The sequence below is a fragment of the Podarcis gaigeae genome (assembly GCF_964106915.1).
Source record: "Podarcis gaigeae genome assembly, chromosome: 13".
Lineage (NCBI taxonomy): Eukaryota > Metazoa > Chordata > Lepidosauria > Squamata > Lacertidae > Podarcis > Podarcis gaigeae.
In genome coordinates, this window is record NC_139689.1 from 2,614,621 (window position 1) to 2,632,207 (window position 17,587).

At 47.2% G+C, this 17,587-nt stretch overlaps 2 protein-coding genes and 2 long non-coding RNA genes across 12 annotated transcripts in view; 2 read left to right on the top strand and 2 right to left on the bottom strand.

The window, feature by feature from the left end:
• The window catches only part of LOC310828770 (phosphatidylinositol 4,5-bisphosphate 3-kinase catalytic subunit alpha isoform-like), a 37,363-nt gene extending 30,295 nt beyond the window's left edge, over positions 1–7,068 (bottom strand). For 2 of the 6 annotated variants that reach the window (XM_083706587.1, XM_083706582.1), the window contains exon 1: positions 440–1,357. The gene's annotated coding sequence lies outside the window, so the exon portion shown is untranslated. Of the gene's footprint in view, positions 1–439; positions 1,359–1,382; positions 1,719–6,896; positions 6,989–7,027 lie in introns of those variants that run through there. The other 4 variants (XM_083706584.1, XM_083706585.1, XM_083706583.1 and 1 more) reach the window with 4 other exon arrangements.
• A 127-nt stretch (positions 7,069–7,195) lies between these two features.
• On the top strand, positions 7,196–7,684 carry LOC310829108. Its single transcript, XR_014557145.1, has 2 exons — positions 7,196–7,285; positions 7,387–7,684. It is a non-coding gene; the product is annotated as an uncharacterized lncRNA (long non-coding RNA).
• Positions 7,685–8,346: 662 nt separating this feature from the next.
• Positions 8,347–17,587, bottom strand: part of ZCWPW1 (zinc finger CW-type and PWWP domain containing 1) — a 34,810-nt gene continuing 25,569 nt past the window's right edge. For all 4 annotated transcript variants that reach the window (XM_083706760.1, XM_083706758.1, XM_083706757.1 and 1 more), the window contains exons 12-17: positions 15,423–15,506; positions 13,655–13,730; positions 13,456–13,553; positions 13,206–13,269; positions 9,492–9,629; positions 8,347–9,207 (exon numbers count right to left, since the gene is read on the bottom strand). In XM_083706760.1, coding sequence (XP_083562886.1) covers positions 8,885–9,207; positions 9,492–9,629; positions 13,206–13,269; positions 13,456–13,553; positions 13,655–13,730; positions 15,423–15,506 — 783 coding nt within the window. In that variant the 3' untranslated portion in view covers positions 8,347–8,884. The remainder of the gene's footprint in view (positions 9,208–9,491; positions 9,630–13,205; positions 13,270–13,455; positions 13,554–13,654; positions 13,731–15,422; positions 15,507–17,587) is intronic.
• On the top strand, positions 10,970–12,878 carry LOC310829132. The gene is made up of 2 exons (XR_014557177.1): positions 10,970–11,796; positions 12,176–12,878. It is a non-coding gene; the product is annotated as an uncharacterized lncRNA (long non-coding RNA).

The window sequence follows — 17,587 nt, forward strand, 5'->3', positions numbered from 1 at the left end:
GTGGGGAGACAGAATGAATATTTCCCCCCATCATATCTGAAACATCTAAATGTGTATCTGAAACATCTGGTGGGGTGAGACACCCCCACCTTGCCAAGAGCGACCCCCCCTCCAGCTCCCATAAACTCAAGGAAACGGTTCTGTGTCCAGATTCTATAAAGGATGTGGGGTGCTGCTGTTGTGGGTGGGTTTGACGCATGCTTTGGCAAAGGGGGGGGGGGTTTGGATATTTCCTAGTGAAGGCAGGAAAATAAAAACCCGAGCCCTCCTTGCTTTTGCCAGCTGGAGTCCCCAAAGGAACGAAGCAGGTAGCCCCCATCAATATATTCCTTTTCCTCCCCACACCTCCTCCCCCCCCCCCCCGCCGCCGCCGGCAACTTGGTCTACGTTATGCCCACCGCTGGAAAAGGGGGTTTTGTAACAAAAGAAAGCGACTTACGTGTCTCCGGATCCTTGAATCAGAAGAGAAGGCAAGGTTAGGTCTTGGTTTTGAAGGATGCAGAGGCTCTTCCTCCTTCCCCAGCCCACCCACCCCCCACCGCGAAAGATCCTTCTCCCTCCCCTACTGCTGTGACCATCGGGTCCCATTCCTCTCTCCCCCGCCTCCCCCTTTCCAGCGGCCAGAGAGAGCTTTTGCAAGCCGCGTATCCGGCATGGAAAAGCACGGATTTCCGTTGGATCCGGGGTTTCTCACACAGCTGGGAGGGGAACGGGGGGAAAGGGAGAGAGAATTGGTTATCTAAAATATTTCTTTTTTAAACCCACCTCTTGCAACACCCGAAATCCAGCAGCAAAGAGGGGGCATCTCCCCTCCCCATTCATCCCAATGTCAGCCAGGAAGGGACACTTTTTGGGAGATGGAGGGGTGTGTGTGTGTTTATTCCCCCCCCTCCTCTTTCTTTCCAGGAAAGGTGGGGGGGGGGATGAATGAGAGAGAAAAAGGATGACTGCAATTTTTAAAACCTGCCCTAAAGACAGAAAATGTGGGGAGAAGGGGAGAGAGCGAGGAGAAAATGGAATCACTGCCGCTTGTGTAAATTGATAGACATTTGCACAAAAGGGGCTCGATTGTAGTGGTGGTGGTGGGGTGTTTGTGTGTGATTCCGCAGTATGTTTTGAGATACTAATTTTGGAGTCGCGTGCAAAGCTCAGACGGGGAGAGCTTTCCTGGGATGTTTGTTGGTATGGCATCCTTTGTCAACCTCCAGATGTGCAGGACCACCATTCCCACCAGCCCCAGCACATCTGGAGGGCACCAGGTTGGCAAACGCAGCCATCTGTTGCCATCCCAGCATGGTCTGTCAGGTCTAACCCCAGACAAGATAAAATCTGCCTTCATTCCCCTGGAGCAGCCTTGGACGGTTGCTACCTCTCAGACTCACCTACCACCCAGGGGGGGTTGTGACGGTGACATGAGGGGGGTGAACTTGAGATGTCCACAAGGACCAGAACCTCCAGGTGCTTCTTATATGATCCGACATTCCTTTATTACATAGAAGGACAATTTTCAAGACAAGGCTTGTCACAAGCCTGGCAAATCTGTAAAGACACTTAAGAATCAGATAATGCTAATGTTCTTTACTTGGGCTTTGTTATTTTAACTGACTCGCAACTGTGCTCATTCTAAGTGCTTTTCGTTTTACAGGTTTGTTTTTCAATGTTCATCGGTTGTTATAGCTTTGTTCTCTCTGTATTGTATGCATTATAAAATGATTTTGGGTTTGTTTGTTTTTTTACAAAAACAAAACAAAAGTGCTAATTTCTAACACTGTTTCAAGAGGCAGCCCTTCCTGGAAATGCTGTTGGGGATGCTCTGCCACCTAGCTGTGGCCTTTCCCTGCAAGTTTTGCAGCTGTGGTTGTAAAGATGTGGCAGGCACCAGGCCGTGGTGGCTGGTTCCCATTGAGGCTGGTAGGGCGGGAGGCAGGGAGCCCAACAGTAGGTGGCGCCAGAGCCAATGACAGCCCAAACTACCCCCTTAGAAAGTAAAGGTAAGGGGACCCCTGACCATTAGGTCCAGTCGTGGCCGACTCTGGGGTTGCGGCCCTCATCTCGCTTTATTGGCCGAGGGAGCCGGCGTACAGCTTCCGGGTCATGTGGCCAGCATGACTAAGCCGCTTCTGGCAAACCAGAGCAGCGCATGGAAACGCTGTTTACCTTCCCGCCGGAGCGGTACCTATTTATCTACTTGCACTTTGATGTGCTTTCGAACTGCTAAGTTGGCAGGAGCAGGGACCGAGCAACGGGAGCTCACCCCGTCGCGGGGATTCAAACTGCCGACCTTCTGATCGGCAAGTCCTAGGCTCTGTGGTTTAACCCACAGTGCCACCTGCGTCAACTACCCCCTTGCTGGGTGTAAATAAGAAGGCAGGCAGGCAGGTTGGGGCAGGCTGAGGTTAGTGGGGCAGTGCCCCCTTGGCCGGAATGGTCCAGCCTCCAATAACTGGGGCCCTGGGCATAACCCTTGTATTCCAAAGCAAAGGAGAAAAGGGGTGGGAGCATTGGTTTAACCTCAGCATTGTAGTATAAACATTGACAACTGGGAAACACTGGCTTGCGAGCGCTCCAGTAGGAGAACAGCCTTTACCAAAGGTGTTGTGGGCTTTGAAGACACTCAAACTCAGGACGCAAGGGAGAAACGTGCTAAGAGGAAGGCAGGCTTGGCAAATCCACACCGTGATCAACTCCTGCCTGGAAATCAATGTCCCCACTATGAAAGGACGTGTGGGTCCAGAATTGGCCTCCACAGTCACTTACGGACTCATTGTTAAAACCGTGTTTATGGAAGACAATCTTACTCAGCTACGAGTGATTGCCAAAGAAGAAAAAGTATGATGATGATGATGATGATGATGATGATGATGATGAAGATGATGATGATGTTAACTCTCCCTTGTCTGATACTGGCCCTTGCACTTGAACTGCATATGTGTTTCATTCTGCTCCAGCCAACCCACGCAGGCCCCAATTGGTTCTCCTCTTAGAGCCGCCTCCCTGTTAACATGGTGCCTGCCAGATGTTTTAGATGGCAACTCCCAGCAACCACACACTGGTGTTTGATGGGAGTTGTCCAAAACTGCTGGAGGGCACCAGGTTGGAAAAGGCTGAAATTAAGGCATGGGGGGCAGGGGGGTGGGGATGTGCAGCCTAAAGCTGGATGTGTCTAAGGAGGATATTGGCAAGCTGGAAGGCGTGCAGAGGAGAAGCCTGGTAGAAGAGGAGACTGAGAGGCGAGCCATGATGGCACAAGCTTGCCTTCCGCTGCTCCAGAGGGGAAGACCCAGAACAATGGATTCAAATGACAAGAAAGGAGATTCCGACTAAACATTAGGAGGAACTTCCTGACAGTAAGAGCCGTTCAGTACTGGAAGGGGTTCCCTCATAAGTTGGTGGACTCTCCTCCATTGGAGGTTTTTCAACAGAGGTTGGATGGCCGTCTGCCAGCGATTCTTTAGCAGGGATTGCTGCGTTGAAGGAGGTTGGACTACTAGATGGTTCCTTCCAATGCAACAGATCTAGGATTCTAAAGTGTACAGTGGTACCTCGGGTTAAGAACTTAATTCGTTCTGGAGGTCCGTTCTTAACCTGAAACTGTTCTTAACCTGAAGCACCACTTTAGCTAATGGGGCCTCCCGCTGCTGCTGCACTACTGCCGCACAATTTCTGTTCTCATCCTGAAGCAAAGTTCTTAACCCGAGGTACTATTTCAGGGTTAGCGGAGTCTGTAACCTGAAGCGTCTGTAACCTGAAGCGCCTGTAATCCGAGGTACCACTGTATTATTGTTTTCAATGTTGTCACAAGCTGCTGCAAGTATTTTTAAAAGAAGTAAGGCACCTCCTCATTTTTAGCCTGGTGCCTCTGTTGTCTGACCTCCTACTGACCATAGCAAGCAAGCACAAAATAAAAAGTCCCTTTCTGCAGGTCTTGTTTGACCCGACATCGTGCGTGTTCACCTCAAGTGGCCAATTAAAAAGGTAAAGGTAAAGGGACCCCTGATCATTAGGTCCAGTCCTGGCCGACTCTGGGGTTGCGGCGCTCATCTCGCTTTACTGGCCGAGGGAGCCGGCGTACAGCTTCCCGTTGCTCGGTCCCAGCTCCTGCCAACCTAGCAGTTCGAAAGCACGTCTAAGTGCAAGTAGATAAATAGGTACCACTCCAGCGGGAAGATAAACGGCGTTTCCGTGCGCTGCTCTGGTTCGCCAGAAGCGGCTTAGTCCTGCTGGCCACATGATCCGGACGCTGCACGCCGGTTCCCTCGGCCAGTAAAGCGAGATGAGCGCTGCAACCCCAGAGTCGTCCGTGACTGGACCTAAAGGTCAGGGGTCCCTTTACCTTTACCTTTACAGAAGCAAGGGCCCTTTTGCATACAAAGGAGGTCCTCCACACTGCTGATCGACAGCCCTGGTTTGAGAATAAGAGCATCTAATGCCAAGAGGAACCACCTCTGAGCTGACTTAAGCGGTATCATATCTCTGATGCAAGGTCAGAAGTCCCAGATCCTTGCCTACCCTGCTCTGCCTCGGTAAATCCCTGAGATGCAAAACGCCTTGCCCCTGGAGGTAAACGTAAGATGAGCCTTCCGGATCAGGCCAGTGGCCCATCTACTTCAGCACCCTGTTCTCACAGTGGCAGCCAGGGGCCTCAAAGGGAAGACTGCAAGCAAGAACTGGGAGCAACAACACTCCCTGCTTCTGAAGTTTCCAGCAACTAGTACAGTGGTACCTCGGGTTAAGTACTTAATTCGTTCCGGAGGTCCATACTTAACCTGAAACTGTTCTTAACCTGAAGCACCACTTTAGCTAATGGGGCCTCCTGCTGCTGCTGTGCCACCGGAGCACGATTTCTGTTCTCATCCTGAAGCAAAGTTCTTAACCTGAAGCACTATTTCTGGGTTAGCGGAGTCTTTAACCTGAAGCGTATGTAACCTGAGGTACCACTGTATTCAGAAGCATACTGTCTCGAATCCATCTCATTGCTGATTTTCTGCCCTCTTAAGACATTTTTCTTCGCCTGGTCTGGCCCTTGCTTGATTTTCTTTCCCTCTCCACAATTTAAGCATCAGCCTGCTGGTTTTGGATTGTTCAGTGTCGTTTCAAATTTTGTTTCAATCCCAGTTGTTTGTTGCCATGATGGGTGCTTTTGTTTGAACTGGAAAAGGTGGGGAAGAACTTTTTTTAAAAAAACAACAACACCTAAATAAAGACAGAAGTCCAGGTCTGTCTGAATACCCCACATTAATAAATAAATCCTTAGGCACAAGACGAATGCTCATTACCATATGGAAAAGAAAATGGGGGGGGGGGGAGCCGAATGCTGCAGGGATGGACCGGCCTCATTCAAGGCAGCCAGCCACAAAAACAAGCATTTCTCAACATCTAGACCAGGGCATCTGTCTGGAACACACAAGTGGCTGGAGCCAAACGCTGAGTCACCCCCTAAAAATGCTGCATGAACTTCAAGCTACTGGGTTAAAAAAAAAAATTAAAGAGAAAAGAGAGAGAAAGAAATATCCTTTCCCCCCCCACACCCCCCCCCAAAATCAGGGCCTGCCTTTCTTTCCCTTTCACAAATCGAAAGAATCCTTTTTGTTAAGAATAAAACGCCTCAGCAATATATCCAAGATATTTGACATACTTAAAGGAAAGAGGGGAGAAGGAGGAACATGAATAGAAGGGGGGGGGAGAGAGAGAAGGCAAGTCCTGTTAGCTAAATATTTTGGGTGTCTCTTTTGCAGAAGTCACTTTCAAGTTCTTGCCTCCTAGCCAAAAAACAAAAAAAGCATGTTGTGCCCAGTCATGTATATTAAATCAGTGTGAGAATCCCATGCCAACTTCCTATTTATGACCCATGGCATACGTGGGATGGGGAGCCAGGAAGTGGCTTCCCCCCCCTTTTCTATTCCTGTCTCTGTCATAGGTGACCTTGGGCAAGACGCCACTTCCCTCAGCACTGTGGCTTGCGTCTTCCTCTCCCAGCGTCTCAGGCGAAAGCCTTCAAGGGCACGAAGAGGCAGCCGAGAGAGACAAAGGGGTGGATGGAGGCAGCAAAGAGCTGGTGGCTCCTCCTCGGGTCAAAAAAAACTTAGCCACTCTCCTCCAGAAGCCACTGGGCGGGCAAGAAGCAAGAGTCCAGAGACAGGAAGCCACGCCAAAGAAAGACTTGAGCGGCGGCCCGCCCACCTGCCGTTCATCTGTCATTCTGTCCCACAACACAGGCACACCCTGAAACGTGAAATGGCACTCCAGGCCACAGCCAATTTCACTGAAAGGTACTGATAAACTAATCCATAGAGAGAATATACACTGTGGGGGCAGGGATCTTAATTATGCTCCATGCACCGTGTAATCTCCACCAAGAAAAAATGCCCAAAGTCTGCAAAACAGCAGGAAAGTCACATTCCCTGATCAGAATAAATTATGCAAATTAAGCGAGCGGCTTAGTTTTTCCATACTTTTAGCCAACGTCAGTGAGACATTTCCAAATGATCTGATTATCCCCTTTTTGCAAGGAAGACTCGAGGAAGGGAGAGCGGAAAGACATGGAGAAACTCGGAAGGTGTTCTCGAAAGCAAAGAGGAGTAGAAACAAACCCCAGCTGAATCAGGGTGTCTTGGGAGTGTTTTGGTGCTTCCACGAGGAGGGATCTCTGAAGTAGGGAACGCTCCCTCCCTCTGAAACCTTGTAGTGCTTTGCTCGCTCAGTCACAACAAACAAACCCCGCTATTTTTTGCAAAAAGCAAAACCAAGCTTACAGAATACACCCTTGGTTGAGAGGGAGGAATCGTCCAAGGTGGCTGACAGGTCTAACTTTTAGACCTGTCAATTATTTTATCAGGAATCCCCAGTCACAGTGCTTTTTGCAGAAGGACGCTAACTCAAACAAATGTTTGTCTCACGTGCTCACTGCTCTTTGGCTAGTTCTGCCTCTCCCGAGTTCTCAGGTCTAATCCAGCAGGGCCCTCCTTAAATTCCAATCACTGGGTGAAAGGAGAGTAAATGAAGGAGTTACTTATGCAGTAAAACTGACCAAGATATGGCTCACCAGCTACATGTACCTGGACCACTTAAACCACACTTGGATTCTGGAACTTTCTATCAGCTGTTAAGTGACAGTTAGAAGCAGGTGGAGTCCTGAATCTTGGCACATGGCTAGTGCCGCCCCACTGTGAAGCTATAGAGGAGAGGTGTGAAGCTATTAACACATTGATTGTTCCTTCCAACCTTTCCTCTCTACTAGCTAGAATGATGTTCAGTGAATTCAGAGAATGGAGGATTCCATTTAATGGTAAATTCCATTGCTGAACAAGCTGTTTAGGTGCTTTTATTTTTAAATTATTTTTTGGCGTTACTGTGATTACATTGTATTTCTATTGCCTTTTATCCTAGCCTCCCTCCCAGGAACTCAAGTTGATCATTGTTCTCCTGTATTTTATCTCTACAGAAAACCTGAGAGGTAGTCTGAATCAAGGTCGCCCAGTGAACTACAGGGCTGAATGGCAATTTGTGTCTGGGTTTCCTACAGCCGGGCTGCTTCCAGACCACACTTTAACCACTCTACCACATTGCTCTGAGCTCTATAAATGCATACATGGGAAGAGAACGAAGGGGAAATTGAAGAATATGTGTATACAGAGCATATCTCAAGGAAACTATAGTTTCTAATTATCCTCCTCCCCTTCCTACAGCCCAGAGTTTCTCTCTTTTGATTTCTTATAGCAAAGTTGAAAGAACAAATCCACCAAATGACAGGTAGAAGAACAATGCAATGCACACTTCAGTGTACTTTGGTGTAACTCAGCTATCTTTCATGCATTGAGCTTGAATGAAGCAGGGAGACAAGCAGGCTAATGGATCTGAAAGAAGCATATAGGGCTGACATGAACACATTAGATAGCTGTTTAGTGAGCCACATGAGAAGTGACAAAACAAGATTGGTTGCGTATGGCAGGGGAAACCTGTGACCAAATATTGTGGGACGACTTCAGGCCCTGCTGAAGGCTAATGGTGAGGAATGACGGGAACTGTGTTCCTACAACACTTAGAAAGCCACAGGTTCCCCAGCCCTGGTCTGCTGTCCATTTGCTGTTGTACCTCGAATAAAACTTTAATAAGATCAGGCTGGTGCTCAGAAGTTAAATGCAAAGCTTTCTGATACAAACTTGTTAGTGCCTTTGTTGCAGACAACAGTCTATCATTCCATAGTCTATGTTTGTGTGAATGAGTGACTTTAATTATTCCTCCCAACTTGGGTAGCTGTGTGTGTGTTGTACATTTTATCAGTCTCCGTACGAGTGTGTGACCATGCTTCTAGCATTTATGATATCGGTAAAACAGGAGGACACTCGGTTAGATCCAAAACCAGATTTTAATAGAGCTTTGCTGAATTGTAATTATAAACAATTGGGGGAAATGTTGTACATCTTTAAACACAGACAAGATCTTTTGTAACCTTCCAAATGGGTGGAAAACAACTCCTAAATTTTGATTGCCATTTCACCTGGTTTCTCTTTTGCACTAAGTTCTAAACAAGTCAATCAGATTTATTAAAGGGTGAATTTACTTTCCTTGCCTTGTTTATAGCTGTGATTCCAGTTGCCTGTTTAACCAAGGAGCGGGAAAGGGGGATTTTCACAGCTCTGTTTAAAAACAAGCTGTCACAAACTTCCTAGGTGGATTAAACTCAAGAATCAAAGCTGCAAGAACCTTTTCCCCACATCCTCTGCTATGCTTAGTATGTCTACTTTCCATCAGTGCTCTCAAACTCACGACTATGTTGTAGTCCACAACACCTAGAAGGCACCAAGATGAATGGGGAAGGCTTATATAGATGAAGAAATTATCCACCCTTTACACTTGAGGTCAGGACGCACCCCTTTCTGAAAGGCTACTCCTCAAACAAGACCAATGAAAATTCATCAGAAGAGTAATTCTTCTCCTCAGCAAAGACAGCCATCTCCTGGCTGCCGAAGGCTTCATCTTCTTCTTTCTCCTGGGCCACGGCTTCACTTGACTCCTCAAGGCCCACGACACCCCTGTTCAACATCAGTTCACTTTCTGCCACTGGGGAGACATCAGCCTTGCTTATACTGTCTTCCTTGCTTGGATAACTGGAGGGCATTAAGGGAGGGCTGCTGCCGTATCTGCAAGAGCTGAGCTGCTCAGCTGTGGCACTCTTAGACCATGGAGCAGCGAACGAGCTCTTAGAACCTTGAGAGGAACACAAAAGCCAGTGAAGATCTCCCCAAAGAGTTATCCTGCACGAGGAGAACGATATCCTCTCCCGTATCTAAGGGCGTAGAACAACCCGTCTCGCCAGAGCAAAACAGTCCCTTCTACCGCCTTCCTTTGCTGGGTGCTAAATAGAATGTCAGACAACTATTGAACTAATAACAAAAAGGCTTCACAACTTGGGATTTCATTCCCAGTTGTGCTTCTGGACTCACATAGCAGCAAACATTATAAGTTTCTCACAGAGCAAGAAGCTCTCTTACCTTTTTGAGCATCACAACGTCCCTTCTTTTGGACAGATCCTTTTGGAACAGCAGCAGCTTTGGGGACTGCCATCTCTTTCCTGCTCCTCTTTGATGAAAGTGGGGTACCTTCAGTTGATGACTTGATTTTTTTTGCCCCTGTGTGAACAAGTTGTATACAGTGGTACCTCAGGTTAAGTACTTAATTCATTCCGGAGGTCTGTACTTAACCTGAAACTGTTCTTAACCTGAAGCACCACTTTAGCTAACGGGGCCTTCTGCTGCTGCTGCGCCGCCAGAGCACGATTTCTGTTCTCATCCTGAAGCAGAGTTCTTAACCTGAAGCACTATCTCTGGGTTAGCGGAGTCTGTAACCTGAAGCGTATGTAACCTGAAGCATATGTAACCCGAGGTACCACTGTATATGCTACTTTCTTTCTTCTTTTTGATGGATTTAAGGTTAACCTGGGGCCCCTCCAGAAATCCTTTTTACTGAGTATGCATCATGCTCATGATGTTATGGGGCGGTTACAAACCAGCAGACTTTCAATGCTGCTTGTGCCTACAAGAAGAAGTTTCAGGGAGGTCACAGTGCTTTGTTTGCGACTGGTGTATGCCCCATACCTTCCTGCTAAAATCCTATTACTTTTTATAACATTTCAAGGTTCCGGCAGGTATGTGCCCGACTACATGCCCTATGGAGATCCCTGCTTTTCAGGGCAGGTGAAAACAAGCTGTGGAAGAAGAAGAAGAGGAGGAGGAGGAGGAGGAGGAGGAGGAGGAGTAGTTTGGATTTGATATCCCGCCTTTCTCTCCCCTTCAGGAGTCTCAAAGCGGCTCACATTCTCCTTTCCCTTCCTCCCCCACAACAAACACTCTGTGAGGTGAGTGGGGCTGAGAGACTTCAGAGAAGCGTGACTGGCCCAAGGTCACCCAGCAGCTGCAGGTGGAGGAGCGGAGACGCGAACCCGGTTCCCCAGATTACAAGACTACCGCTCTTAACCACTACACCACACTGTGGGGGCTTGAGCGGGTGGGTCCAAGATGTAGTGAATGTTTCACTGTGTGAGGGAGAGATGCCTGCCCCTTTAAAGGGGGTGACAGTGCTGCCATTACTAAAGAAGCTGGTTATGAACCCAATTAACAACTATCAGTTGGTCACAAATATCCCCATTTTAGGGAAGGCGATAGGGTTGTGGCAAACATTCCTGGATGAGACTGATCACTTAGATCCATCCCAGTCTAGGCTCAGACCTGGATTCAGGACCGAATCAGCCTTGGTTGCCCTGATGGATGACCTTTATAGAGAAAAGAACAGGGAGAGTGCAGCCCTGCTCAATCTCTCAGCAGTTTTTGATACCATTGACCACGGTATCCTTCTGGGCTGACTCTGCGGGATGGGAACTGGTGGCACTGTGCCACAGTGCCTCTCTTCCTACCCTGCAGGATCATGCCCCAAGTAGAGAGAACTATTATGAGACTATTAATATCAGTCTTTGGGGGCCCTGGTGCTTACCTTCTGAAGTGCCAAAGGGCAGCTCTTTCCCCACAATGCTACACAACACCTATTTGAAGCCACGGGGAGTAGTCATTAGGACGCGTGGTGCAAGATGTCATCTGTATACTGATGACACTGAGCTCTATTTCTCCATTACATCTGAGTCAGGAGACGCTGTGCAAGCCCTGGACCAGTGCCTGGATGCAGTGGTGGACTGGATGCGGGCCAACAAGCTGACCTTGACACTTAGAAATACGGGGGCCTTATGGGTGGATGGCTCCTGTGTCCAGGGTAACGGTCAAATGCCTGTTCTAGACAGGGTAAGATTCCCCCCAAAGGATTTGGTTTGCAGCTTGGAGTTATTTCTGAATCTATCTTTGTGATTAGAGACCCAAGTGACCTCTGTGGCTAGGAGTGCCTTCCACCAGTTTCTGTTGGCATGCCGGCTGCAACCACTCCTAGACTAGGAAAGCCTGACCCCAGGAGTTCATGCACTGATAACCCCAAAGGCGTGATTACTGCAATATGTTTTACATGGGGCTGCCCTTCTATATGGTCCAGAACAGCCTTTCTCAACCTTGGATCCCCAGTTGCTGTTGGACTACAACTCCCATCATCCCTAGCTAGCAGGACCAGCGGTCAGGGATGATGGGAGTTGTAGTACAACAACATCCAGGGACCCAAGGCTGAGAAAGGCTGGTCCAGAAGATGCAGCTTGCGCAGAATGTGGTGGCCAGACTGCTCACAGGAGCAGACTACTGACAGCATACTACTCTGCTGCTGAGCAGACTGCACTGGTTAGCAATTTGCCAGAGGGCTGGGTTCAAGGTAAAGGTAAAGGTAAAGGTAAAGGTACCCCTGCCCGTACGGGCCAGTCTTACCAGACTCTAGGGTTGTGCGCTCATCTCACTCTAGAGGCCGGGAGCCAGCGCTGTCCGCAGACACTTCCGGGTCACGTGGCCAGCGTGACAAGCTGCATCTGGCGAGCCAGCGCAGCACACAGAACGCCGTTTACCTTCCCACTGGTAAGCGGTCCCTATTTATCTACTTGCACCCAGAGGTGCTTTCGAACTGCTAGGTTGGCAGGCGCTGGGACCGAACGACGGGAGCGCACCCCGCCGTGGGGATTTGAACCGCCGACCATGCGATTGGCAAGTCCTAGGCGCTGAGGTTTTACCCACAGCGCCACCCGCGTCCTGGGTTCAAGGTATTTGTGTTAATTCCCAAAGCCCTAAACAGCTTGGACCTAAAGTACCCTAAGGACCACCTGGTTCCTTATGCTACGTCTCAATGACAGAGGCCTTCTGATGGGCACTTTTGGAGGCCCCACATGCCCCTCAGGTTCTGGTGGCCTTACCAGGGACCGAGCCCTGTAAAACTCCCTGCCTAGTGGAAGACCTCGCTAGTAGAGGTTCATCAGGAGTCATCCCTGTTTGTTTTCAGATGTCTTCTAAAAACCGTATTGCTGTGGTACCTCGGTTTAAGAACAGTCCGGTTTAAGAACCATTTAGTTTACAAACTCCGCAAAACCGGAAATAGTGTCTTGGTTTGAGAACTTTACCTCGGTCTAAGAACGAAATCTGAATGGTGGAAGGGCACCGGCGGCGAGAGGCCTCGTTAGGGAAAGCGGACCTCAGTTCAAGAACGGTTTTGGTTTAAGAACGGACTTCCGGAATGGACTAAGTTTGTAAACCGAGGTACCGCTGTATTTAAATGGGCCTTTCAAACCTCAGATTCTTTGCCAACGAGCTTTTACTGATGTGCCTGACATTTTAAAATAGTTTTTACTGCAGTGTTGTGTTTTCAGGTTGTATAGCACCTTGTGATTTGTATCTCTCTCTTTCTCTCTTTTTACAAAAGTGCAGTTTCTAAATATTTGCATACATAAATAAATAAATAGTAAACACAAATGTTCCGGGGTGGCTGTTGCCCTGTTTTTGTTTTACTGTAGCACAAATGTTACCCCTACAGATGGGAACAACCTGGTAGCATTGGGGAAGCACAGAAGAACAATTAATAAAGTGGAAACTATAGTCTTGATTGCATCCATGACATGTTGCAGAATACACCCTGCCCCCCCCCAAAAAAAACCCCACACACACCAGTTTGTAAGAGCCTCAAGTTGATCCTGCCAGTAGCCTACACTAGCTTGCACTCACAGTTATGGCACATAGCTTAAAAGAGAAGAGAGGCCTGAGGTTGAGGTAGCTGGGGAGGGTGACTGGTCAAAACCTCACCTTCTATGTTGGTTTTCTTTTTGAAATCTCCATCAGATTTCATCACTGGTGTCTCAGGCAGAAGCTAGAAGAGAGATGCTGTTTGTTAATGTTAACAGCGAGAACATGATGGACCTACTAAAACTTCACTAGACCAATAACATCGCAATGGACTGTTAGGAAAATATATGAAGGGGCCGTCTGCAGCAGCCAGATTGTTAAAAGCAGGGAGACGCCCAAACATTTCTAATAGTGCAAAGACTGAACCAACCTTTTCTTGGCTCTTGTTTGATGCTGATACATTTTTCTTCCCACCCTTTGGTTCTCGGATCCTCTTGGCAGGAGGCTTACAGGTAACATGTACATGATCTACAGTGCAAAAAGAAACAAAGAGTGCAGGGTGGGAGGTCTGTCTTTCAGCTTGTCTGACAATATTCTGACTTCTGACCCCATCCTGTATGTCAAGGTACCTTTCAAGTCTCTGTTGTTTTTAGGTGACTCTCTCCCGCTGAATCGGCTATAGAATCCAAATATCCTTATTCTCTCCTGGTGCGGTGAAAGAGAAGAGTAGGTGTTATAGTACAGTACTGATATGCTTCAATTAGTACCCAATTTCTAATAGGAGAGAAAGGCTGGGGCTCCTGGCTGCCATGGCTTTTGCCCTGGAGGTCAGTTGCCCCAGATCTAAATGTATGACAACTTAAGAGGACAGGCTATCTCTGCATGGCCTCAGAACCACTCTCTTCTTATGCCACAGACTCCAAACCACAGCCTTGGCATTATAAACTAGCCCTGCTCAACTAGAAGCCCCAGTTGGCTTAAGCTAGGATTTTCTTCCCCACACATAATATATTCATGGCGAGGACCCAAACCAATGGATTCAAGTTACAAGAAAGGAGATTCTAACTAAAGTTTAGGAAGAACTGTTAGACAGTGGAACAGACTCCCATGAGAGGTGGTGGACTCTCCTTCCATGGAGGTTTTGAAGCAGAGGTTGGATGGCCATCTGACATGTATGATCTAGTTGAGATTCCTGCATTGCAGGGGGTTGGACTAGATGACCCTTGGGGTACCTTCCAACTATACAGTTCTATGATTCTATGCATTTAAGTGCACAGATTTCTTCCTTGCTATTGGATCTGGGTTGGACTGGGTTAAGAACATGCATGCAGATTAGTGATCCAGACCCAGGGCAAAACTATTAGCCCCTGCTGTATAGTGGTCTTATCCAGGGAGAAGGGATGCAAAATCAACAGTGGAGCTAGACCACTTCCTCATTTAATAGCAGCAGTTCACCTTGTGTGGCCGCACATTTTATACAATGGCAGAAAAAGACAAGGCTCACAAGGGGATTCTAAAAGTTAAAACGAAACAAAAAAATTGTGCAAGCAGTGGTATTGGGCTTCCTCCACTCATTCAAAACGGGATTCACAGAATACACCACCATGCAACAGTGAATGGGGAACTGTGCATTAGCACAAGGGCTTGTGAGGATGCTATTCAGCTGCTTCAAGTTGCTAGTGATGATAGAAAATGAAATGAAATAACAAAAGGAAGTCCTCTCCCCTTGTTGTTCCCCCACACAAACATTAGTCACAGGGAACATAAAATGACTAATTAAGGAGCAATGTACCAAGAATCCCACAACAGAAAACAATGACGGGCCAAAGCTGGAAGGGAGAAGCTTTTAAATTCTTTTTTTAAAAAAAATCAGTGGCTCTAAAGACCCACAATAACCTTTGCTACCCCACAGCAGACAGGATGGTGCTGAAATCTGAGCGAGCTCCAGCTGCTCATTCACTCACTTGCCTCCAAGGTTCCCAATGGGCCCTGCTGCCTAGTAAGCAGAGGTTAGAGGGCAACACCAGGGAAGATCAAGTATGATGGCAGGAAATGCATCTTTAAGAATCTCATGTTATTTCTATTTCTGATAAAAGACTAGAATGGGATTTTCCATTGCAAGAATGCTTTGTAAGTTGCTTTGATAGCTCTTCTTGGCTGTAAAGTGGGATGTTCTAAATAAATCAAAAAGGTTTCCATTTCATTCCATACAAAAATTGCTACACAGATCATGGCTGAGAAAATACAGGAATACAGAAGATATTGGGCCCCAATGATCTGCCAATAACATCCTCTGCAAAAAGTGTGAAAGCAAAGGATGCAATTATTCCAGAGAGAAATCAACCTAGGTTTATTGGGGCGGGGGGGGGGGTGTCATGGAACCTGCCTGTGTCACACCTGAATGCTTAATTGCTCTGCTTCGTTTGCCATCTTCACAGCAGCTTCAAAATCTCTCTTGTCACCTTTGTTCTTCAGCTTGGCCTCAAAAAGAAAATACAGAACATAGCTATGATTTAAGAAGTGAGGGAGCAAGGGACTGCTTCTTAATATCAATGGGGTGTCTGCTAAACACTTAGCCCATGTGTGGTTTACTTCCCCAGAGTCTGTCACTCCCAAAGCTTTTCTCCTCTATACATGGGAAAGGGGGCTGCGGGGAAGTAAGAAACACATGAGGGGGAAATTCTGGATTCCTTATCTGCATGCCACTTTTGCTCCTCTTTCTACATGTCTGGGGCAAATCTGAGTTTAAATACACAGATCTGCCACTACTGCACCTAAATTGACCCTCCTAGAGCTACAATTCCGAAGGTGTCCTGGGGGAAGTCATGATAGCTGGACAGCTCTGAAATTAATCCAAGTTCATTGTGCAGCTGGGGCCTAATCAGGCCACTGTCTTTCCAAATTGCAGGGCTGGATTGCAGATGGAGGGAATGGGGGACGGGGACAAAGTTCTCCTCTGATCTTAAGATAAAGAAGCTTGCAGAAATCACGCACATACACACCGGCTTTGCTAGCAGATTTTGGCAGCTTGCAGACAACCTGTTTATTGAGCACTCATTTTGATTTGTTTGCAGGGATATACAATCTCGTATCAAGCAACTGTTACCCCATAATATCCAGTGCATTTTCCTTACTGCATAGCATCTGCTTTTTTTGAGGGGGAAGCAGGTTTGTTGCACAAGTGCCCATTCCACTTTAATCGTGTGAAGAGAAGTACAGTGGTACCTCGGGTTACATACGCTTCAGGTTACAGACTCCGCTAACCCGGAAATAGTGCTTTAGGTTATTTCCTAAACAGAACTCGTGCTCTGGTGGCGCGGCAGCAGCAGGAGGCCCCATTAGCTAAAGTGGTGCTTCAGGTTAAGAACAGTTTCAGGTTAAGAACGGGCCTCCAGAACGAATTAAGTACTTAACCCGAGGAACAACTGTACTTCACACAGCACATAATTAAACTATGGAACACGCTCCTACAGGAGGCATGGATGGCCACCAACTTGGATGGCTTTAAAAGAGGATCAGACAAGTTCCTGAAGGAGAGGGCTATATTGATGGTTACTGACCATGATGGTTACGTAATAATAATAATAATAATAATAATAATAATAATAATACATTTTATTTATACCCCGCCCTTCCCAGCCAAGACTGGGCTCAGGGCGGCCAACACCAGGTATAAAAACAATTGATTAAAATATAACTTTAAAACAAGATCAAAATGCAACATTAAAATGCAGCCTCATTTCAGTAGAAACTCAAATCAAAAACTTTGGGGGGATGAAAACGTCAAATCTTCACCAAGGCCAACTGTTGTGTATTGAGTCAAAGGATTTTATATCTGTATTATTATTGTCTGTATTTGCATTAGGGTAAAGTAACTGCCTTTTGGTTCCAAAGGGTACAGCTACTATTGGTTCATTTAAGCTGCTGTATTTGGATCCTCTGTCTTATTGGTTGCCTCCAAAAGGCAGGACTGTGATTGCCTGATATTGTTCCCTCCAAAATGTATCCCTTCTAGCTAGTTCCCTGTCCCTATAAATGTAGCTCTCCCCTCCTCAGGCCCCAGTCTTGTTTGCTTTAATAAAGAAGTGTTACTAGAGAACTGTCTCCAGCATATTATGTCAAGAGAGCTGAAACCACAAACCCCATGTCACAACACCAACTTATCCAGACTGGTTCTAGGTGGGCCAGAAAAAGGCCAGAGGACTTTGCCCCCACAGTTGGAGGCAGCAATGTTTCTGAATACTGGTTGCTGGAAACCACAGGAGGGGAAAAGGGCTCTTGTGATAGAATCCTGCTTGTGGGTTTCCCATTGGTACATCTGATTGACAACTCTGAGAACAGCATCCTGGATTAGATGGGCCATATTGCCTTGATCCAGAAGGCTCTTCTTAGGTTCTTATGCCCAAATGCGACTGGTCTGGATCCCACCCGCAAAAGAGCAAGCATCGGGAAGTATTCACTTTTCTCAGCTATTGTTTGGAACTTCCTCTAGATCCTGCTCCCTTTCAAAAGGCACCTCCTGTTCATTGGACCCTCTTAGAACCCGTAACCCCATGGAGACA